Here is a 23800-nt window from a genome sequence, read left to right as displayed (position 1 = left end):
AAACAAACAAAAAATAAATAATGCAATAAGTCAGAAGTGGGAAAAAAGATATTGTGGATACAGGACCCTCTCACAGAAACCAGGGAGAAGTGCCAGGCATCAAGCTGGGACTTAACATGGGTCTGGGTGAGACTCCTAGTCTGACTACACTGCACTCCTTGGGGCTGGAAGCAACAATTGATAGTTAGCATATTCCTTTCTGAGCTGAGGTGGAGCACTGTCTTATAGGCAGAGACAGTCCACCAAAATAGCCCGGGAAGTCTTTGTCCCTTCTGCCTGAGAGTGAGCCCTCACCTCCCTCTTCCTTCCCAAAGTCATCCTGGTCTCCACACAGGTATGCATAAGAGCCAGGGGTCTAGGGCTACACCAGAGTGTGTGCATGCACCTGTGTACTGCCTGCCCTGGGCTAGAGATGTTCACATATGCCGGGTTCAGGTTAGAGACAGGAGAACTGTGTGGCTGAATGCTTGTTGCAACTGTTACGCTCTACTGAGTGATTTGATTGAGGACATGTATGTACATGTTAAAAGATGCTTTCCACAAAGTCTAGAAAATCATATGAAGAAAACTGCCTCTCCTTCCCAGAACCCTACCCTCCAGACCTGCTAGCAAAGGTCTCCAGAGGGAAACAGGTACTTTCCTGTCTGCTTTTGTTCCTGGGCTGCTGGGCTCACCAGCTGTCCTTCTGCACCTGTCTGCCCTCTGTCTCTTCCTCTCTCAGACTTTGACCCCTGGTCATCAAGTGACTGTGAGCAGAACGAGTCAGAGCCCATCCCTGCCAACTGCACTGGCTGTGCCCAGATGTTGCCCCTCAAAGTAACGCTCCCAGAGGACACTCCGAAGAATTTTGAGAAACTCCGTCCTCTGGTGATCAAGGTAGGCAAGAAGCCAGGTTTTCCTATGAATGGCCTGCCCATAAAAGGCTGGATCAAGCCCTGCGAAGCTGTGGTAACTCACTGTGGCCTTCTTTGTCTTTCTGTGTCACCAAGACAGGACAGCCTCTGTTGTCTTCAGAGATTCAGCATTTCTCGTGCCAGTACCCTGAAGTCACAGAGGGCTTCACTGAGGGGTTTCTCACCAAATGGTGGCGCTGCTTTCCTGAGAGGTGGTTTCCATTTCCTTACCCATGGTGAGTCTGAAGGGTGCTTAGCTTGCATGTGAGGAAGGGACAGGGCAGGTGTCAAAGCAGTGAGAGCCAGAACCATATATGTGGTCAGTTCACAGCATACCTTCAAGTCAAGGGTAGAAAGGCCAAGTCATCCTGCCACACAGTGCAGGGAGGAAGGGAACAGGGTCTCTAAGGAAGGATGCTGCCATGCAGAAGCTTGGGCTCTTTTCTGTTGTGATAAAGCACTGTGATCAAAATGTTTCTTTGGTCTTGTATTACTAGAGGAATAAGAGTCCATCACCTGTACCCAGCAGACAGAATCTTTAAACTCTCAAAGTGACACCTCTAGCAAGGCCAAGCTCCTAACCCTCTCCAAACAGTACCAACACCTGAGGACTAAGTATTCAAATGCCTGAGGCTATGAGAGATGTTCTTATTCAAACCATCATGAGTATGATTGCGGCTGCTTAACATTTGCTCTAACAGAGAAGGGTCAGGAGGTTGAGGGCTGAAGAGAAAGCTTAGATAGAAGAGCTGTATCCATGGCCAAGGTACAAAGTGGGGAGTCTCAGCCAATTTGCGGGTAAGAATATTACATTCAGACAGGTTCAGTCAGTTGCCAAGCTCACTCATGATGGAATTCTGTTTGCTTTCCTGTTCCTTGTGTCCTACAAAAAATGTAGGTCATTAAGGCTAAGGCTCCCTCTGATTGAAAAAGGAAAAGCCAGTTTCCTTCCATGCAGAACTGGTTCAAAGGAAAATTAAAATTTCACTTTAGCGTTTTGTTGAATTACTATTTTTAAAATATTTTTTACATTAAATTTTTTATTACATTCATTTGTATATTGTGTGTGTGTGTGTGTGTGTGTGCTCATGCTTTCGTGTATGTGTGGAAGTCAGAGAACTTGTAGAATACAGTTCTTACCTTCAATCATATAGGTCTTGGGATGGAACTCAAGTTGTCAAGCCTGACAGCAGATGTCTTTACTCGCTGAACCATCTCACCAGCCCATTTGCTGGACAACTTCTTAATGGCTCTGCTTTCCTTTTTTCTTAATCTTCATTATGTGGTTTTGTGTGTGTGTGTGTGTGTGTGTGTGTGTGTGTGTGTGTGTGTGTACATGTGTGTACTTCTGTGCCATAGCATGTACATAGAGGTCAGAAGACAATGTTCAGGAGTCATTTCTCTCTTTCTACCATGTAGCTTCCAGGGACCAAACTCAGATACCAAGCAAGTGCCTTGGTTCACTGAACCATCTTTTTTAGATTAATTTTTTATTACTTTACATTGTGTGTGGGGAATGGGGAGTATGAACCCATGTGTGCTGGTGTCCTATGAGGCCAGAGGAACCAGATCCCCTCAAACTGGAGTTACAGGTGGTTGTGAGCCACTCTGCATGTGTTCTGAGAACCAAATTCAGGTCCTCTGCAAGAACAGAACAAGCTGTTAACCTCTGAGTCCCCTCTAGGCCCTCCTCAGTTGTGGGGGGTCAGAGGTTAGCCCTCAAGAATCGATCTCTCTGCCACTTTATGAGACCTTAGGGTCAAGCTCAGATTGCCAGGCCTACACATAATGAGCCATCACCCTGGCTGCCCACCGTCTCCTAGTCTGCCTCAAAGGAAGGTCATGCTTTTGTCCCTTTGCCCTTAGTCTCAGCATCCCTGCATCCAGCTTACTGTTACTCCAGCTTCTTTTCTGAGGTGGAATGAGTACGTTCTTAGTCTGTGTATTGCTTCAGCTTGGACTTAACATTCCACACATACATATGACTACCTCTAGGGCTTCTCTCGGTGACCTTGCATGGTACAGTTCATCAGTTGTGCATGGCTGATCTAATACTTAAGACACGGTCCTGCTGGGTAAGATGAGAAGTGTCAGTGATCCCAGCGCTGGGCTGTGGAGACAGGAGGATCAGATAAAGGTTATCAGAAAAAGACCCAATAGGGTCTGAGGAGGCAGCAGTTAGGGGTGCTTGCTGCTCCAGAAGACCTGGCTTTGGTTCCCAGCACCACAGCATTTAACTCCCTTTAACTAGCTCCACAGGGTTAACTCCCTCTCTGGCCTCTGTAGGCTCCTGCACACATGTGGCATACTCACACAGACTTACTTGTTTTATTTATTTAGTATAGAGACAGGGCTTACTTTTTAGTTCTATTCACTGTGTAGAACAGGCTGACCTCAAGTCATAGATCCACTTGCCTCTGCCTCCTGAGTGCTGGGACTAAAGGAAGGTTCTACCATGCCCAACTATAGGCATAAAAAATTAAAGTTAAAAAAGGCATAGTCCATTTCTTCCCCATCTGTACCTGCTGCCATTGCCTGCTCCACTGTCCCTCCTGCAAACAGGTCAGCTAACCTGGCCGGTAACTTGTTTCTGCTTCACACTTTCAGGAGGAGACCTCTGAACAGATCACAGATCTTACGGGAGCTTTTTCCTGTTTTTACCCAACTTCCATTCCCAAAAGATGCCTCCTTAAACAAGTGCTTCCTGGTCCACCCAGAACCTGTAGTTGGCAGCAAGGTGAGACGTCAGGAATTGGGTCTTATGGGTAATGGAGGTCTACTCTGCATGGGGCTCACAGAGTGAGTTGAAGGTCCCCACTGCTGGCATCTGGCTTGAAGGCACATTCCCAGAAATAGTTCCTGCAGATCTGTGTCTTGCTGCTCTTCCTCTTTGCAGGAGTAGGAAGTTGATGTGACATCTCTACCTCAAATCAGAACTCAGACTGGCTGTAGACTAATAGTGTGTCGTTATAGTCCCAGCCTTTTCTTTTTGTAAATAGGGAACTGGAACCTGAGAGAGAAACCTTTAACCCAACTTTAGGAGAACTTTGAAAACCCCACCCACAAACAAGAGTCAGGACAGAGAATAGGAAAAGCCAACACTTGAGGGCCTGGGACATTTGAATTGTACTTGAAGGCAAGCGGCTGGTCCTTTCCCATTGGTCAGGGCCAGTGGATGGGGAGAAGCCCTCCTGTGTCTGGGTGTATCCACTTTTGTCTGAGCTGCACTTTTGTTGAGCTCCATACTTGAGGAAGGTTTCAGAATTCTTATTTATTTGAATCATGAGTTTCCCACCTGTGGCCTTCTACCAGCTCTGGTTTGTGTCTGCAGCTTCCTGATGTTCCGTATTTGTTCCAAACTTGCTGAAGTGTGGTGAAGAAATTTCAGAGCCTACGGAACCAGGCTGTGTGGAGGAGAGAGGGCTGTTCTGTGGAGAAGGCCTGCAGTGTGAGGAGGGTAGTACTCTCACCACAGAGTTCACTGATTTGGCCTATGTCCAGCTAGAACTCAGGGCCCCAGGAGGATTTCGTTTTCATAATTATGATAGAATTTTGGAGAGGGACTTTATTTCAACTTTCCCACTTGAATACTGAAGTGAATTTCATCACCTTGCTGAACACAAAGGCATCCAGCCAGAGGAATAAATAAGCCATTCAGATTGTTATCAGAGTGGGGTGTTTGGAGACGGGAGTGGCCCCAAAGGCTGGGATCCTGGGAGCCTGGTTTTTAGAGCATGCGGATCCCCACCCTGGCCCAGGCTTCACTTCAGCTCAGCCTCAATACTCCACCCTGCTGTCCTTCTCCTAGTCTCTAGGCCCTGGTAAAGCCAAGGCCCAGTGTTCCAGGTCAGTCTCCTACTTCTCCTACTCCTCAGTATTACATAGGGCTGGTCCTCAGTCGTCCATTCCATCCTAGGCATGAACGGGACAGTTCTCAAGCTGCTGAGCCTATGAATAAGGGCTGTACCCACCTGGTTGTGGTCTCATGTAGTCTTTCAGGACTATGGATGACAGCATCTGCCATTGTTAGTGCTTACTCCCTGCAAGACAAGAGGCCTCCTCCTCTGCCCTAGTTGCAAGTAAAGTGGTTCTGTGTAGCCTTAGAGACACTTTTGGGCTGTCACTGACGATGTTGCCGAGTAAATCACACAGTTCCTCTTAATAAGAAACCCATAAGTGGCTGGAGAGAAACTCAGTGCTTATGAACACTTCTGCTCTTGCAGAAGACCGGGCAGCTCATAACTCCTAGGACTAAGCTCCAAGGACCCTGGCTAACTCTTCTAACTTCCAAGAGTACCCACACATAGGTTTACAGATAATAAAATAAAAAAATACTAAAAATAAGTTAATAACCTAGAGAAGAGACTTTCACTCAGTACCAGGAGATGCCATGATTAGAAGAGACTAGTTTGTTTTGTATTTTAGACATAATTGTGAAATTTGTTATTAATCATGTTTCCCTCATTGCTCAGCCTGCTAGGAAACTCAAGGCCATATGAAAGGCCAGGCATTTTGGCACACACCTTTAATCCCCCAGCATTGGAGAGGCAGAGACTGGTGGATCTCTGAGTTCAAAGCTAACCTGGTTTACATAAGAGTTTCAGGACAGACAGACTGGGAAAAAAAAAAAAAAGAGTTTTGTCCACTAATCACTCATTTTTTCTTCCTTCTCTTACATCCATTCTTCTCTACTTCAGATGCATAAGGTGCATGACCTGTTTACTGTTGGCAGCGGGGAGGCCATGCTGCAGCTCATCCCTCCCTTCCAGTGCCGAAGACACTGTCAGTCTGTGGCCATGCCCATAGAGCCTGGGGATATTGGTATGTAGGTCCCAGGAGGACAGAGACAATATTTCTTTTTTTGTTTGTTTGTTGTTATTGTCTTTCAAGACAGGGTTTCTCTGTATTGCTTTGGAGCCTGTGCTGGAACTAGCTCTGTACACCAAAGTTTGTATATTTTGTAGCCAAAAATATACAAAGGTTCTATCCAGTTAAGTGAAAAGTAACATTTTACTGACAGAGCCAGTATATTTTGCTGGAAGAGAGCAGGTAAAGTAGCTAGGGAGATGTGTGCACAAGCAGCACTGAGGATGGTGACATCTGTCGGGCATGACTGCTCCAGGTTAGAAGGGTTCTGGAGGTTCTGGAGGATAATTCATCATTTTATAGATGAGGAGGTTGAAATGACAGTCAAATGACCTTCCCAGTGCCCCACAGTCACGCAGCCCTGAGTCTCTCTGCCTGACACAGATAGGCCAGGGCAGAGGAATCCTTTATCCCTGTTTGCAGATCAGACAGTATGAAGTGAAGGGCCACCATCACATGGGTGTCACCTGTATGTGCATCCCACAGCCAAGTCCCAGCTCACACTGGTGGCCCAGCCTTGATTTCTGGCTGTTTCCTACCCAGTATCTTCAGAATCTATCCCAGAGTCAGTTGCCAGCAGTCCTCTTGGCAGAAGCAACGGTGGCAGCAGATGCCACTGCTACCCGTTTGTGCTACCTCACCAGATCTGGAGCCCCTGCCAGGCTGAGGCCAGCTACCGGGTGGGTCCTTTTGCCGTTGGCCATCAGAAGTCCCAGAGGGCCTGGGACACTCACCTCAGTGAGGCCTAGGAGCTGGCATTGTGTCAAGCTTTGCTCCACACCCAAGAACCTTTGTTTGTAATAGGCATGGGGAGTGAGTACAGCACAAACTGAGCAGTAATAATGGGGCCCAGCTGGATGTGTGCTTGGGAACTGCAGCCCTGTTTCCTGCAGTGGAGTGACTGTTACAGGAAACAGGGCTTGCAATTTGTGGTCATCCTTGGACAGGTCTCCCTATCTTGTCGCCTACAAATGCCATTGTTCAGACAACTTCAGAGCCACCATAGATTTTCCAGATTCTAGATTTCCAGTTCCCACAAGCATGCAGAATGCCAGTGACAGAATTTGAAAAGAAGAGGTGACTGGCAGCTGCCAAGGAAGCTTTGGTAGGTGAGAGAGGGAGAGAGAGCAACCTAAAACACAGACGCCAGGCTCCTGGCTGGCGGAGCCTGAATGGCCAGCCACATGGCAGACACAAAAGGGGGGCTGGTACTGAGGAAAGAACAAGCATGGGAAAGTAGGGGGAATGGTTGGTGCCCAAAGCCAGTAGGAATGGAGGCGATGGTACAGCCGCCACAGGTGGTCAGGACTAGAGTCAGACCTGTTGGTGAGGAATCACTTGGAAGTGTGACATGGCCACTCAGGACCCTTAAGAACAGCACTGTGACAAGCTGCTCTATGATTTTTCTTTTCTTTTTTTTTTTTCCAAAATGCTCTTTAACCTGGAAGGTGGGGGTCAGGAATTACAGATCACCAAGAATCCTGAAATGGAAACGTAATCAAGGATGACAAATATTGGGCATAGCACCAACTGTCATGGCACAGGCCCAGCAAGATCACGTGACCCTTTCTGAGCCACCAAGTATTGGTCAATGACACTGTTCTGTGCACTCAGTGTGTAGAGAGGTACCAGCCATCACATCCTAGAGACTGGTCCGTTGAGACTGTTTACCTTAGTAATGTTTATAAAAGAAAGTGTTAGCATGAGATGATTTTATTTACTATTTTGAATTTTTTGAAGCAGTCTGGCTATGTAGTTCTGGCTGGCCTAGATATCACTAGGCAGCCAGCCATGCTGCTGGCTTCACATTTGTAGTAACCCTTCTGCCTCAGTCTCGGGGCTGGCATTAGAGGCATGTGCCACCATCTCCAGTTTCCACGCCTGTGTATTTATTGACTTGACTGACTGCTGGTCCTTTTGTGATAGGGTCTGGCTATGTGATCCTGGCTGGCCTTAATCCTGAAATCTCCCTGCCTCAGCCTTGCAAGTGCTGAAATACAGGTGTAGCCCACACTCAGCAGGATCTACTGTGCTCCATGTTAGCTAGCATGCAGGACAGTCCCCTTCCCGCTCACTCAGATGATCTGGCTCTAAGTTTTCTAAATGGTTCTTCACATCACTGATGACCTGATGGGTGGAACAGTAGCATCCTGAGAAGGCCCTGGAATAGGCTTCCTAAGTTAGGACTTTGGAAGCCGATGTCTTCATGCATGGTACATAGGATGCACAGACCCTGAGAAGTTGTGGAAGAACCATGGGGTCTCTGTCTTCAGATCTTCAGGACAGTGTTTGCAGAGCCCGTGTTGGGAAATGCTGATTTAAGTCAGTCTGTGTGTGTGTTGGAGTAAACATCTTAGGAATAGCCCTGTACTCCCACAGAACCCATCCAGACCTGCATTCAAGAGGCTGAGGAAGGAGGATCCCAAGCTGGAGGCCAGCCTATCTCACACACACACACACACACACACACACACACACACACACACACACACACACACACACACTCCCTTAAAAAAAGACTATCAGCCTGAGAACTCTGATGGCTAATGCTTTCTTCATCTAAAACAGGCTGCCTTGTGACCAGCCAAAATGTGATTCAGTTGCCCAGAAGAGGGTGGGGAGAAAATGTCTGCATGTGGAACGTCTCTTTGAATGTCAGGTCAGAGAACTAGTAATAGCAAGACATACTTACTTAGGCTTCAGAGAGCCCAGAGACCTTCACAGCAAGATGCAGCCCATGACTGCAGACCCATGGCTCTGCCTGGTGTCCCTCTCCCCAACATTCACTGCTTTCGTGTTGCTGTTTTCCTCCAAGGCTATGCAGGTGCTGCCCACTGGAAAGTCTACATTGTAGCCAGAGGGGCCCAGCCTTTGGTCATCTGCGATGGAACCACTCTCTCAGAACTATAGGACACAACTATAAGAACTGCTTGAAGAGCTGAAAACCAGGCTGAAAAGAGTGGAGAGGAGAATAAAAACACTGAAACATTTTCCTTGGGTTGGTTGCTTAGTTACCTGCCCTGGATTCTCTGCCTGTCAGCTGTGCTGGAGACAGCAGCTAGGGCCCACCTGTTCATCTCTGTCCCTAGATCCCTCAGGAAGGGTTGCAGCTTGGCTGCTGGCCAAGACTTTGTCCACATGTGTCACCTCCAGGCCTTTGGACACCGAAGTGTGGAAATGGCCTGGTGGCTCCTCTTCTTGGGCATGACTTCTTGGCAGTGGAGGGGCAGCAGTAGGTCCCATACCCTTCACCTGGTGGATCTGTTTGTCTACTTTTTCCCTAGCCGCATCACTCAGTACAAAAAGGAGGTCCGTGGTTGACTTTAAAAATCACTACAGTTTGACAAGCAGAATGATTTTGGAACCAGTGTGGGGAGGATCAGATAGCCAGAATTTCATTTTTAAAAGCACCTGCTTAGCACCAGGTTTCATGGTGCATATCTTTAATCACAGAACTTGGGAGGCAGACCAATATCTATGAGCTCTAGGCTACCCTGGTTTACATAGTGAGTTCCAGGTTTGCCAAGGATTATATAGTGAGACCCTGTTTCAAGCCCCACCCCCACCCCCAAAAAAGTACCTCCTAGATTCTAGGGATGTAGCTCAGTGGTGAAGTGCTTGCCTAGTGAGTGTGAGGCCCTGAGCGCAGTCTCAGCATCCCAAAGAGGAAAAGGAAAGTGTCCTTCTTCCGTAACCCATGGCTCCTGGAGTTTTTGTGATAGATGCTAGACACTGGGTTACAATTCTAAATCTTAGAGGTTCCTGTGCCTTTCCCACACTGCCCATCAGATTGTTTTTCTCAGACATTCAGCCTCCCCTAGCTGGCCAGTACCCTCGCTCAGGCTGCAGTGCCCTTGTCAACTGCTGCCACGCCCCACCCCCTTCAGAAGGAATGAGTTAGAATAGCTGGCCTGAGGGAGACGGGCACCTCCCTGAGTTTGATCTTTAGGCCTGACTTTCTACGGAGATATTTTTCAGCAGCCTCAGCTGATGTAATGTGTTTGGGGGAGGAGGTGCAGAGCCACAGTGCTTGCTGTCGGTGTGCAGCTCACTTTGTGTCCTACCATGATCCCGTCCTTTTACCAGGAGGCACAGTGAGATGTTGGTTTTGTCAGGATACACGACTGTCCTAATGAGTGACCCACTGTGCTTATTTATTGCTCCTGAGTGCTTTGGGATGTATTCATCGAACAGTGCAAATAAGGATGCTTTTGGTGTTTGCTGACAGGAACTCACTCTGTAGACCAGGCTGGCCTTGAACTCAGAGATCCACCTGCCTCGTCTCCCAAGTACTGGGATTAAAGGCATGTGTCACTGTGTCACCACTGCCTGGCAGGGATACTCTTTTTGCTTCATCTACCACCGTTTTTGTTTTGTTTCAAGACAGGGTTTCTCTCTGTGTAACTCTGGCTAGCCTCAAACTCATGTAGACCTGATTGGCCTTGAACTCACAGAGTTCTACCTGTCTCTTCCTCCCCAGTACTGAAATTAAAGGTGTGTACCATTATACTCAGCTTCCTCTGCCCTCTTACTGGTCCTTTCCTGACATGGTTAGATGCTTGATCACTGATCATGCCTCACAAAGAAGGAAAATAAACTGAGTGGCCTCTGATTCCAAATTGCAGAAGTCAGAGGCTGCACAGTAGGTCTTTATAGGCCAAAGCAGCCCATGGTGATGGAATGGTGGCCCTCTGTGGGGTCCTCTCCATCATTAGAGGGGCCTTGAACCTTCTCCCAGGCCTTCATTCCCTTGCATTTCATGAACAGCAAGCTCCCACCATGGGGAGCACAAGGTCTCTGAGGAGGCTGAGGTGGTTTGTGAAAGACAAGCAGCCTTCACTGAGCTCAGGGTGGAATGGTTCAGAGCCTCCTCAGGCTAACGTAGGAAATGCACCTGGGGGAGCTTTCCCTGAAAGAATGGACCCTTTGTGTGACCAGTGGAGGAAAAACAACTCTTTGTACACGTAGAAGTCCCACTGCTAAGCAGTTAGGGTTTCAGAGTTTGTTGGTCAGAGGACCATGAGAGGCCGACTTTGAGCCTCCACTGAGCTCTTCCCCTGATGCGTGTCAGGTAGGGTTACACATCGTTCCTGGGCCTCCAGAGCCTTCTGAGATTTGATCCTTGGAGAGGAGGCTCAGAGGTGGAGCTCAGAGCCACTGTCTCAGTCTAGAGGCTACCTTTGTTCTTTCCCTGTTTGATGCTATCATCGAGCCTACAAAAAAAAATCTCCAACAGAAAACTAAGAAAACCTTGCCTGTGTTGGCCTTGAGAGGCACTTGGAAAGGCCCAGAATTCCCAGACTTGGTGTGGTTCCACAGTACAGGCTTGTGTGCATGCTTCAGCAGAGACCTGTGTGCAGGTTAGGGGGAAATTTTCAGAAGCTGCTCTCCTCTTAGCTATTACTTGCTCACCTCAAGGAATTCTGGGATTGCACAAATGGCTGGAGGCCTGGAGACAGAAGCAGCAAAGGCCCTCAATGTGTAGTGGCATGGAAAGGAGGGTGTCGGCCAGAAGAGGAACTGGCATTGGGAAGGTGCCAGGACCAGTCTAACCATCTCACCTCAGGTGCCAATGTGAACCAGCCACAGGGCTCCAAAAAGACCACTTTGCCCACAGTGTATGAAGAGCTACTAGGCAGTGGCATAGCGACCTCTGTGTGAGTTAGGTTCATTTTCTTGTGGAACTCTAGGCCCTAGAAATCAGCTTTCTGGGGAGGTAAGTATTTTGAACCAGTTTGAAGCATTTGAGTCCTAGTGGCCAGAGCTCAAGCAGCCAACTCTTGAGTAGACGCCACAGCTGTTCTAGTTTGTGGAAAAGGCAGACTTGCCATCACCACACTCTGGATTTTATTAAGGAGGAAAGGGAGTAACAAACTATGATTTGTGATATTAAAATTCTTCTATTTTATATAATTCAGAGCAAGTTTGGGGGTGGGTTTGAGACAGGCTATTCCTCTGTAGCCCTGACTGGCATGGCACTCACTGTGTAGAAGTTGACATCAACTCACAGAAATATGCCTGTCTCTTCCTTCCAAGTGCTGGAGTTACATGCTTCATTTTCTCACAGAAAGGAATAACATCTAGCCTCAGCACACCTCGAGTTGCATACATAACCCTTTAACCATCACATAGTTCTGTGAAATGTGGGCAGATCCCTATTTCACAAGGAAAGAAACTGAGGCTAGAACAGGAAGTTACCAGCAGGTGATTCCTCCCAGAAAGTGTGCCTTGGCTTATGGGTATGCCCCACTGGGGGAGACTGACCTGGATGGTGAGCAAAATTGGAGCTCGATGGGATTTGCTTCCCAAGTGCTCAGGGAGACATGCTGCAGGAAAGAATCTCACATGATCTTTATAAAAATCTTCTCTATGTCCCTCCCCATTTGTAAATGCACAACTGCATCCAGCCATTTTCCCATCACTGCGTTTCCAGATGTGTGTCTAGTTCCAGTTGTGGGTCTCTTTGGAGTTACATCACTTGTTTTTCAGTTCTCAGTTTTCTATTCCCTTCTTCCAAAACCCAGCAGAGGTCACAGTGCTGCTTTGAAAGCCAGTATCTCATCCCTTCCCCACAGGTGCCCTCAGCTTTGTCCCTGCGGTCTTGATGTGCTCAGCCTATCATTTCCATAGCGACTATGCAAATGTCAGTGTCTCCTTGCCCAGCTGAGGCTAGGCTGCTGGGGGGCGGGGGCGGGGCTCACCTCCTTACCACCCAGCCAGTGGCTAAGGAATGTGCTTTAGTGTGGTACTTCAGAAGCCATGCGTGTCCTTGAGGGAGCTGGGAGCTGTAGATGCTCATGGAGACAGCCGTAAAACAAGACTCTAGTCAGGCAGCTTGTCCTCACCTAGTCTCCAAACACCCAGCAGCTTCCTCCAGAAGAGCATGGCAGGGAGATGAAGCCAAGCCAGGGCCTGAGCACTGTGTGTGTGACTCCAAGGTCTGGGCTCCAGAGAAGCCCTCCAGGCAGCTTGTTGGCTGTCCAGACCACTCACTGTCTGGTTTCCTTGCCCTGCATAATTTCAGCATTAGTTCTAAATACATGTGTCATTTTTCTCCCTCTGGAGACTGGAATGTCCAGACTCTTGAAGATGAGCCAGATGAAAGAATGTTGCATAACCAAGCAAGGACCCTTCGCCTCCACTCAGTGCCTGTCAGTCCGGCAGTGGTCACTAGTCCAACAGCTCCAGCTGCCAGCACCCTGCAGAAGGGGACCCCACCCTGCTGCGTTTTGAGTTTCACACAAACTGGGGATTCAGAACATCTGCTTTGCACTAGGCGTTACTTCATTCCACCACAGCCACTCTGGGGTGGGGTCCTCCTGGGCAGCCATCTTTACCTCACAGTGCCCCTCCCTCAAGTTGCACTTGGTGCAGGACACAGTGGACACAGGCATTTTCCAAAGAATCCTGTCTCACCAAGGCAGCTTACCTTCCACACCTTTCCATGTTCTCTCTAGTACTATAGAAAGAATGACAGATAGCTAGACTAGGAGGAAAGGCACAAGGCAGCCACAGATGCGTCCAGCACATCCTCAGGGACCAGTGCAGTCTAGAGAATCAAGATGTGGCATCTGGGTGGGCCATGTGAGGAGAGAGGCATTCACCTGTCCTAGCCACAGCATACTATAGAGCAGTGACTCTCAACCTGTGGGTCAGGACCCCTCTGGCCCGGGGGGGGGGGGGGTTGTCAGATGGCCTTTTCACAGGGGTCACCTAAGACCATCTGCATATCAGATATTTATACCATGATTCATAACAGTAGCAAAATTAGTTACAAAGTAGCAATGAAAAGAATTGTATGGTTGGGAGGTTACCCCAACATGAGGAACTGTATAAAAAGGTCACAGCATTAGGAAGGTTGAGGACCACTGCTATAGAGTAATTTAATGTAATACAAACTTGGGAAGATTGCACCAGGTAAAGAATGGATGTAAATTAAGGTTTTGTGTAATGGAATTTTTACCTTTTGAAATTAAAAAGTGTGTATGCTGCTTGGTTAGAAGTGTCCTTGTCTTGGCAGAAAGTGGATGGGTGGGTGGTGAGTAGGCAGTTGAGGCAGGTCTGTGACGCTCCCCGGGGGCCTCTGGATGGCTTTGGCCTTCTGTCCCCTCTGTCCTAGGGCTGCACTTGTGCTCACAGCCCTTGTTCCTCACCTGCTACCCATGGCGTGCAGAGTCTCAGGTCTTTGTGCTCTCTCTCCCTCCCCTGTTCATGCACATTTTACTCAGAATCCAAATGTGTGTGTGTGTGTGTGTGTGTGTGTCTTATATAAATACATAACGGGGCCATATCTTTCTTTCTCCTCCTCCTTTCCCTCCTCTTGTTTTTTTTTGTTTGTTTGTTTGTTTGTTTGTTTTGAGATGAGATCTCTATGCACCCCTGGCTGGCCTAGAACTTACTATGCAGTCCAGTCTAACTCACAGGGCTGTCTGCCTCTGGCTCCCAAGCGCTGGGATTATGGGCATACACCACCATGCCCAGTCCCAAGACCATTTCATTTTTCTTACCACATGCTATGTCCTTTCCCTCGTCCCCATGTTATCCCTCAGCTCTCCCTGCTAAGCTTGTACACACACAGCTATGCCCCACTGAGGATCTTTTCATATTTTTTCATGGGTTCTGGTCATAATCATAAAGGTGGGGGAGGAGCATTGCTTTATCATATATGATTTTTTTTTTTAGTTAATCTCATGTAACCCAGGCTGGCACTGAACTCTTTATGTAGCCAAAAATAATCTTGAACTTCCGACCCTCCTGCCTCCACTTCCCGAGAACTGAGATTACAGTCAGGTACCAAACCCAAGGCTTCACATACTGCCAGGTGGCACTGTACCATCTGAGCCTCATCACCAGCCCCTCAGTAGAAGCTTCTTCCAGGTGCCCTGTGCTCAGCTCCCCACAGAGGGAGGGAGATCCCCTAAGGCTGCCAGCTTGGCTCTCTCCCATCCTTTCTCATGGTTAATACTTGGTGGTGTGGCTGTGCCTCCTTTAACCCAGCCTGCAGAGTGACTGTTTGCATTATACACTGAGGAGCTTGGTAGTATTTGTTTGTACAAAATGAAATGTTACTGCTTGGTACCACCCTAATGTTTGTTCTTCAGAAATCATCGCTCCCCACAGTCATAACTGATTTGCCTACTCAGAATTAATCATCTTAACACCTCCGGCCCCAATTAGCATTTGGTTCCATGTTGAAGGGAAGGGAGGTAGCCTGTTCTCAGTGCTAATCTTAGCCCTTGAGAGAATTTGTGTGTGACTTGAGTCCCTCCCTCCCCTCCCTCTCCCCCCTCCTTCCCTGTTCCTCACCTTCAGCGTTCTGTCCCTAGGCCTTGCCTCTACTCTTGCGCTAGAACCTCAGGACTGCGGAGACTCCACCTGCCCTCTGCTCTGCCGGTGGACCTTCTCTGTCTTCTGCACAGATTGCTCAGTAACCCACCCCCTTCCTCCAGACTGCATGGCAGTGTACAGCACTTGGAGGGAGGCTGGCCCGGGGCTGCTCCGAAGCCCTCTCACTTCCCGTGTCCACAGTGGTCCTGGCTACCTCCTGCTGCCCAGGGTTCTGCTCTTGGCTCTCAGCCCCTGCTGGTGATCAGTCCACATGCTGAGGACTCTAGCCCCACTGCTATGCAACTGTTTGGTCTCTGGTTCATTACTCTGTATCCTCCCCTCCAGCCCAGCTCTTGCTCCAGCGAGCTGCCACCGGTGGCGTTTGCCTTCTGTTCCCTGTGACTCAGGGCCTCACATCCAGCCTTAGGCTCCTCATGGTCATGTCCCATCCTCACCCCTGTGTGGCCTCTGCTGAACCATTGTGATTTCTGGAAGTGCCCAAGCTAAGGTTTTGGTTTCCATAAACTTTTTTTTTTCTTTTTTTCTGAGAGCAGTTTTTACATTCACAGCAAAATCCAGTGAAGACCGTGAGTTCCCACCACGATGCACATCTTGCCCACATCCCACCATTCTACTCTGGGATGGAATATTCCTTACAACTGTGTGCCTGTGTTAACCTGCCATTGCCTCCTGTAGTTCACAGTCTACCCCAGGTCCACCTCACTCTTTCTGTCCCACAATGTATCAGTTTGAACAAGCGTATAATACGTGCACCATTATAGTACCACATGCAGTAGGTTGTTTTGTTGTTTTTGTTTGTGTAGATCAGGCTGGCCTTGAACTCACAGAGATTGCCTGCTTCTGCCACTGCTGGGACTAAAAATGTCACCACCACATCCAGCACATCTAGTTGTTTTCTGCTTATCCTTCAGATCTATTTCTCTTCCCACCCATTGGCTTCCTGAAACGATCTCTTTTCCCTATCCTCATGGGCTTGCCTTTCCCAGAATGTCATGTGGCAGGCTCATCATCAGTATGTGGCTTTCAGACTGCCTTCACCCAGTGCCTCGGTGTCCCAGTGCTTCTGGTGGGCATTCTTGGTTGCCTCTAGGCTCAAGCACTTATAAAGCTGCTTAAATGTGCTGTGCTGGTTTCCTGTGGACATGTTGCCAGTTACCTTGGGTATATAATTGTGAGATCTGCAGTAAAAGCATGCATAGTGGATTTTTATGAAACCATCAGATCTTTTTACCAAGTGGTTATAGCCATCCTGCGTTCCTACCAACAATAAGAGGAGAGTTGTTTGTTTGTTTGTTTGTTTTGTTTTGTTTTTAACTCTTTGACAATTTCTTGCTTGAATTTGATTCATTTTGGTCACTTTCACTCTGTTCCCACTGATCTCTTTTTCCTGATGAGTTCCCATCCACCTTCATGTACTTTGTTATTGTTTGAATTAGCGTTGCCCACATAAACATGGGTAGGGGGCTGTTTATTGGCACCACTTACCATTAGCTACCCAGATGAAGAAATGACACCTCCTCCCCAGCAACCATAAACTGCTGATACAGATCTTCAGGGATGGGTAGGGCGTTGTCAGCCCTTCCCCTGCCCATGATGGAATAGTAACAGGCCCCAGTTTATGCAGGTTTGGCCACAGCTGCTGTGATGAGTGCAGTGGCCACATCATGTCCAAAAGACATTTCACAGCCCTCCTGTGCACCCACCAGCTCTTATGATCTGTCCTCCCAGTCTTCTGCAATGTGCCCTGAGCCTTGGGATGGCTGATACAGAACTCATTTGGGACTCAGCACTCTGATCAGTCATGAGTCTCTTCATTACCTCTTGCCCAAGCAATGAGAGATTTTGTTGCTCTCAATCTCTGCCAGCACTTAGTGACGTCCATTTGGATTTTGGCCCTTCTGTCTGGTCTGTGTTACTGGTATTACCGTCTTATTGTTTTAATTTGTGATTCCCCAGTGACGTTCGATGAAGAACACTATTGCTGTTTGCCATCTGTATGTATTCATTAAGAAGTCCCCTAGGATCTTTTGCCTGTTTTTAAATTAAGTTGTTTGTTTTCTTATGTTGTGTTTAAGAGTTCTCTGTTTATATTGGTGATCATGTACTAACTGTCTTTTATGTATATTTTCTCCACTCTGGGCCTGTTTTACTCTCTTGACACTGTCTTTTTGTTTTGTTTTGTTTTGTTTTTCGAAATAGGGTTTCTCTGTATATAGCAGCTCTGGCTATCCTGAAACTTGATTTGTAGACCAGACTGGCCTGGAACTCATAGAGATCCCCCTGCCTCTGCCTCCCAAGTCCTGAGATTAAAGATCTATGCTACCACTGCCTGGAGACATTGTCTTTTTAAAGTAGAAGTTTACCATCTTTCTGTGTGTGGCTTTCCTGAAACAGTCCCACTGAAGCCCCAGCTAACCTCAATGAAGCCCAGGCTAGCCTCAACTCTCAATCCTCCTGCCTTGCCTTTCTGAGCACTGGAATTGCAAGTCTGAGCTACCACATCCAGCTGAGAAGTTATGTATTTCAGTCAAGCCAGTTCCTGGACTGTGCCTTTAATACTGGATATGAAAGTCTCCTCTGGGGGCTGGAGATACGGCTCCATGTTGCTGCAGAGCTCAGTTCCTGGGACCCACATGGTGACTCACAACCATCCATAGCTCCAGTTTCAGAGGGTCTGACTTCTTTTGGCCTCTGTAGGTACTGCACACATGTGGTGACATACATGCAGGCTAAACACCCAAACACATACAAATATCATTAACTATCACTTCCATACTCAAGATCACCTAGGATTCTTCTAGTTTTTAGCTTTTTACTCTACATAATCCATTCTGTAGGTTTTACCTCTTTATTTTGTTGATATTTTTGTTGTTGTTGTTGTTGTTGTTTTTCCCTCAGTGCTGGGGATCAAATAGTTCACTTTTGTGGTGGCTGAAGGGTCTGGGTCCAGGCTGCTTTTTGTGGGTCAGTACCCAGTTTTCCTGGCCCTGTTTGTCCAGAAGACCATCTTTGCCACACAATGATGCCCTTGCTCCTTGCCAGCCACCCCTGCTGACTGCATTTACGTATGTAGTACATAGGTCTCTTCTGGGCTCACTCCTGTGCACCTTCACTCTCTCTGAATTCTTTTACAAGGATGATGCCATAGGATAGCATCATGATGTCAGTAATGTCATCTTTCCTTCTTCGTTGAGTGGGGTCTTCTGAGGCTTTTGCCCAGTGTGAACTTAAGAGTCAGCTGTTGGCAGCTACAAAACAAGTGTCCCAAGTTCTGTCTGGGCTTTCATAGAAGCTATAGAATTGGATCCAGATACATGCTCACACACACACAGTTATTTTAGGAGACTGGAGATGTAGGCCTTGGCTAGTGTGCTGGCTAGTTTTATGTCAGTTTAACAACAACCAAGGTTATTTTGGGAAAGGGAAAATCAATTGAGAAAAATTTTCCCTCTAGGTTGACCTACAGTTAAGTCTATGGAGCATTTTCTTGAATGATGATGTATGTGAAAGGAATCAACTCACTGGGGGGGGGGGGGGTTTGCCCCTAGGCAGGTGGTCCTGGGTGCTATAAGAAAGCAGGCTGAGCAAGCCATGAAAACAAACCTGTAAGCAACCTCCTCCATGGTCTCTGCATTAGCTCTTGCCTCCAGATACCTGCCTTGAGTTCCTGCCCTGGCTTTCCTTGATGATGGGCTACAACTGTAGGCTGATTGATATAAACCCTTTCCTCCCCATGTAGTTTTTGGTAATGTGTTTGTCACCCAGTGTACACAAAGACCTGGATTCAACCCCAGCACAGTGCACATGTGTAATCCCTCCACTTGAGGTGGAGGCAGGAGGACCAGAAGTTTAAGATCGTGCTTAGCTGCAGCCAGTCTAGAATATGTGAGTGTCTCAAATTAAAAAAAAAAAAATAGATGAGGAAAAAGTAAAATCCAAAAAGAGGGCTGGAGAGATGGCTCACGGGTTAAGAGCACTGGCTGACACAAGTTCAACTCCCAGCATCCACAGCTGTAACTCCAGTTGCAGGGCGGCTGGAGTCCTCTTCTGGCCTCATAGGCACCAAGCATGTACACGGTGCACAGACATACATGCAGGTAGGACACCCACACACATGAAGTTATCTGGAAATCACACACACACACACACAAACACTATATATATATATTTAATTAAAGAAATTGGTTGTGATGCTGGTGGTCAACCCATAGCCTCATCCATGCCAGGCAAGCGCTATTTTAATTGTAAGTCATGATTCCCATCCCATGGTAACATTGTGACTGTTAGTAAGTCCTTTTTTGTTCAGTGTAAGCTAGGTTTTATGACTGCACATTCCTCGGACATGACCCTTGTTCTCTAGGCTCCTGATCCTCTCACTAACGAGCCTCTGGAAATGTGCACCAAATATCCTTTCTTTCTCAGCACACTGACTTGTTTTTGTCAAAATCACATAGTCCTTCATTTTTAATTGGTAATTCCTATGTGTATGGGTGTTTTGCCTGCGTGCATACCTGCATGCCATGTGAGTGTTTGGTGCCTGCAGAGACCGCCTGGGACTGTACTTCAGATAGTTGTGAGCTTCTGTGCAGGTCCTCTGGATGCTCCTAGTCAGGAGCTGACTCTCTGGAACCCTTCTTTATATATAACTCTCTCTCTCTCTCTCTCTCTCTCTCTCTGTGTGTGTGTGTGTGTGTGTGTGTGTGTGTGTGTGTGTGTGTGTGTGCGCGCGCCATAGTGTCTGCCTGGGCCAGAAGGTGACACTGAGTCAACAGTTGGTTGTGAGCTGCCAGACATGTATGCTGGAAGCCAAACTTGGGTCCTCTGCAAGAGCAGCAATTGTTAACTACTAAGGTATCTTGTATGTCTTGTTTTGTTTGCTTAATGAAACCTTACTTTATTTTAGGTTTTTTTTTTTTTTTTTTTTTTTTTGTTCTGTTTTGTTTTCAAGACAGGCTTTTCTTTGTAGTCCTGGCTGTCCTAGAAATCACTCTGTAGACCAGGCTGGCCTCAAACTCAGAGATCCATCCACCTGTCTTTGCCTCCTGAGTTCTGGGATAAAGGCTTTATTTTAACTGTGTGAGGACTTTTGCTTTTGAGTCTATCTACACCCATTCTCTGTATTTTAACTCTGGCCTTTAAGAAAATTCATTTGCTGTGACTATGTCAAGCCTTCTATTTAAATGGTTTTCCCTGTCAGGTGGTAATGGCACACACCTTTAATCCTAGCTCTTTGGGAGACAGAGATTGGTGAATCTCTGAGTTTGAGGTCAGCCTGGTCTACAGAGTCAACTCCAGGATAGCCAAGGCTACACGGAGAATCAATGTCTTGAAAAAACAAAACACTGTTTTCCCAGCTGTGCCTATTAATTTCTTACTGTGCCCCTGCTCCAGCCCAGTGAAGTTCCCTCAGTGTGACCTTTTCACTTTCTTCTTGTTTCATCTTTGAGCCCTGCTCTCTTGAATCCCTGTCATTTCATCCTGTAACTCAGAGGGCTGCAGGGAGTGTCCTGTTTCTGCAAGACCGCGTTCCCTCCATCACCCACGACTGCCCTTTTCCTTTGTTTTTGTCTTTCAGTCTCTCCCACCCTCGGTCCCTCCCTCCCTCTCTTTTTTCCTTTCTCCCATCTCCTCTCTGCCCACTTTCTGTTTACCATCTTCCTTCTTTCCTTATTCATTTATCTATTTTTAATATTTTTGGCCCTAGGTTAGAATGTGCTAAACACAGGCTGTTCCAAGCCCCATACCCAGCCCCCATACCCTTTCTTTGAAAGGACTTGTGCTTCCTGTGGTAGCCCAGGCTGGACGTGTTGCTTCTGTGGAATATGGGTACATTCCAAACTCCGTACCCAGTACTTGCCACTCAAGTTTTTTTATTTATTTTTAGACTTATGGGTATGAGTGTTTTGCCTGCCTGGTGCCTACAGAATTCAGACGAGGGCATTAGATACCCTGGAACTAGAGTTACAGATGGTTATGAGCTGTCATTTGGGTACTGGGAATTGAACTTATGGATCTAAAGTAGACAACTGGTGTACAGCACAAGATTAATGGGATTGGCTCAAATATAGATTAATATAATTTTATCCGGGGAGAAATCACTTACACCAGGTGCAGATGACCACTACCAGTCCCTGCTCCAAGGATCCACCCAGCTGCCCTCCATGAGCCTATCAGGAGCAAGAGAGAGCAAGCCTGTCCCTGACCCCACACCTGTACACCTGTGACCACACCCAAAATGGTGCCTCAGGTACGGCTGGGTGGATCCTCGCAAGATCAGCTAGTGTTCTTTTTAAAACGTATTATGTATACAGTGTTCTGTCCGAATGTATGCCCGCAAGAAGAGGGTACCAGATTCCATTACAGATGGTTGTGAGATACTATGTGGTTGCTGGGAGTTGAACTTAGGACCTCTGGAAGAGCAGCCAGGGCTCTTAGCTTCTGAGCCATCTCTCCAGCCCCTCTTCACCGTGTTTTAAAAGAACCCATGTATACAGCCTGCTTAGAACTTGCCAGCTAACCATCTTTGCCCCCTGATAATCAAGGTGTCTCCAGCTGAACAATTAGAGCCTCCCCCTTCCTTGACCTTCCTTCATTCTTCACTGTCCCCTACACAGGAACTCACATTCTCCTAGCTGCCTACCCTTTCCTGTTCCCTTCCCCACCCCACTCTCATTTTTAAAAAATCCTTATGTTTACCTCCACTAGAAAAAAAATACCAAAAATTAAAATTATCAAAATCCAAGGAAAGGGCCAGTGAGATGGCTCAGTGGGGGAGGGTGCTGTCACCAAGCCTGACTACTGGAGTTCCATCCCCAAGACCACATGATAGGAGAGAACCAGCCCCTACAAGTGCCCTGCACACGTGTGACATGACATGTACAAGCCCCACCCCATGCACATTAAATAATAGGTAATAAGACAAACTAAAACAGAAATGTAAGAACCAGGGCACTCCGCTCAAAAAGCTCTCAAAGTAGGGCCAGCGACCTCCATACAAGCCTCCCTCCTGGTTTGCTGAGAGGGTGACTTTGGGTGGGGATGGAACAGGCCTTGCTTCTGCCCTCCTCTGTAGACAACTGTCCTCCAAGTCACCAGTGGATAGCACAGCTGTCCTGCCCTGGCTCTGACCTGCCTTTCCTGCAAGAACAGAGCTGAGACCCTGAGCTGGGCCAACCAGGAGCAGCCTATGGCCTCAGCCTGTGCCAGGGTTGCTAATGCTGCCCCTTTCTGCTGCTCGCCACCTCTCTGGCTCGTCCACGCTTCCCACAGCCCAGTGCCAACCTGAATCCTGTAGACCCCACCCAGGAGATGCTCACAGCCCTGCACCGAGCAGAGCCTTCAGACCCCAAGGACTCCAGCACTGTTGTCCTTCCCCGCTGGCCTGGCTTTGAAGAACAAAGACAAATGTCTTCCAGGGCTGAATCTTTCAACCTTCCTGGGGAGGCTCAGTGAGCACCCTTGGGACACAAGCAGCTTGAGGAGCAGGCCTGGCCTGTCGGCCACAGCCACTTCTGGCCTCACTCTTAGAGCCCTGCACTTGATCCCTGCTAGCTGGGCATCTGGTCTGCAGTTGAACACTGACTACCTTGTTGTGTCTAACTGTAACAAATGCCTGACAAGCACCTGAAGGGTTTGCTTTGGATTAAAGTTTAAGGAAAGTGACTCATCATGGCAGGGAGGCAGGCACCACTTTACATCTTCAGGCAAGAAGCAGAGAGGTCAGGAGGTGGAGTTGGCCATAAAGCCCTGAGTCCCACCCACATGGCCCATTTCCTCCTAATGGTTTCACAACCTTCCAAAACAGCACCAACAGCTGATGATCAAGTATGAGCCTATGGGAGACATTTATGTTCAAACTACAGTGTTGTTTTTCTTTGTTTCGGCCTTTTATTCTATAGCTATCTTATTCAGTAACTGCAGATCTGCTGATACCAGCAGCCTAGCCACAAGAGCCAAAGCCTGAGGGAATTCTGTTCCCTCAAGCACCAACTCTTTCAAAGCTACTAAAGAAACTTATTTAAATCTCTTTCCCAGTAAAGAACTCAAGATTCAAAGGTTGAGGTAGAATCCTGCTTTCCAGAGAGGCTGACCAGCAAGTAGCTCACCTAACTCACCTCCTCACTTCTCCCAAGAAGCTCACCCCTCCTTATAAACCCTTTTCCACCTGGCTCCTCCCCACAACTTCCTGTAAGCTGGTTCCTGACCCAGCCTCCTAACTGCAGGTGAATTTTATTTAATCAAACACATCTTTGCATCATTAAACAAATGTTCCAGAGAATAAACAAAAGCAGCACACCCTAAATTATTATTCTACAAAACTACAGCACCAAAGTGCCCAGTCTGAGGCCTATATACTATAGAAAGGGACAGGCCCTGCCCCACGTAGTGTCTTCATCTTTTTAAGAAGCCTAGGAGATTGGACTAAACACTAGGAAATGGGATTGGTATCAGAGAACGAAAACATCAAACAACAGAGGACGAATCAGAACAGCGGACAAAACCAGCTGGAGGAGCAGATCCAGGATGGAACACACTGGAACAGAAGAATCATTAAATTAAAAGACCATGCCTGTCAGAAGAGGCAGCCCCCGGTGATGCTCACTCAGCAAAGGGAGAGCCACAGGCAGGCTCCGTCCACTGCCAGGACCAGTCCTGCATGCTGATAGAATGTCCTGGGCCATCTAGGCTTACAT

At 47.6% G+C, this 23800-nt stretch overlaps 1 protein-coding gene across 5 annotated transcripts in view; it reads left to right on the top strand.

Moving 5' to 3' along the window:
* Positions 1–10272, top strand: part of CUNH6orf89 (chromosome unknown C6orf89 homolog) — a 33893-nt gene extending 23621 nt beyond the window's left edge. For all 5 annotated transcript variants that reach the window (XM_051187080.1, XM_051187079.1, XM_051187081.1 and 2 more), the window contains 5 exons: positions 722–876; positions 990–1129; positions 3501–3630; positions 5591–5714; positions 8575–10272. In XM_051187080.1, the coding sequence (XP_051043037.1) occupies positions 722–876; positions 990–1129; positions 3501–3630; positions 5591–5714; positions 8575–8669 (644 nt within the window). In that variant the 3' untranslated portion in view covers positions 8670–10272. The remainder of the gene's footprint in view (positions 1–721; positions 877–989; positions 1130–3500; positions 3631–5590; positions 5715–8574) is intronic.
* The last annotated feature ends 13528 nt before the right edge of the window (positions 10273–23800 follow it).

This window comes from Phodopus roborovskii, unplaced genomic scaffold (genome assembly GCF_943737965.1).
Source record: "Phodopus roborovskii unplaced genomic scaffold, PHOROB, whole genome shotgun sequence".
In the NCBI taxonomy this organism is placed as follows: Eukaryota; Metazoa; Chordata; class Mammalia; order Rodentia; family Cricetidae; genus Phodopus; species Phodopus roborovskii.
The sequence above is the reverse complement of the archived record's forward strand: the minus strand, read 5'-3'. Positions and strand labels throughout refer to the sequence as shown.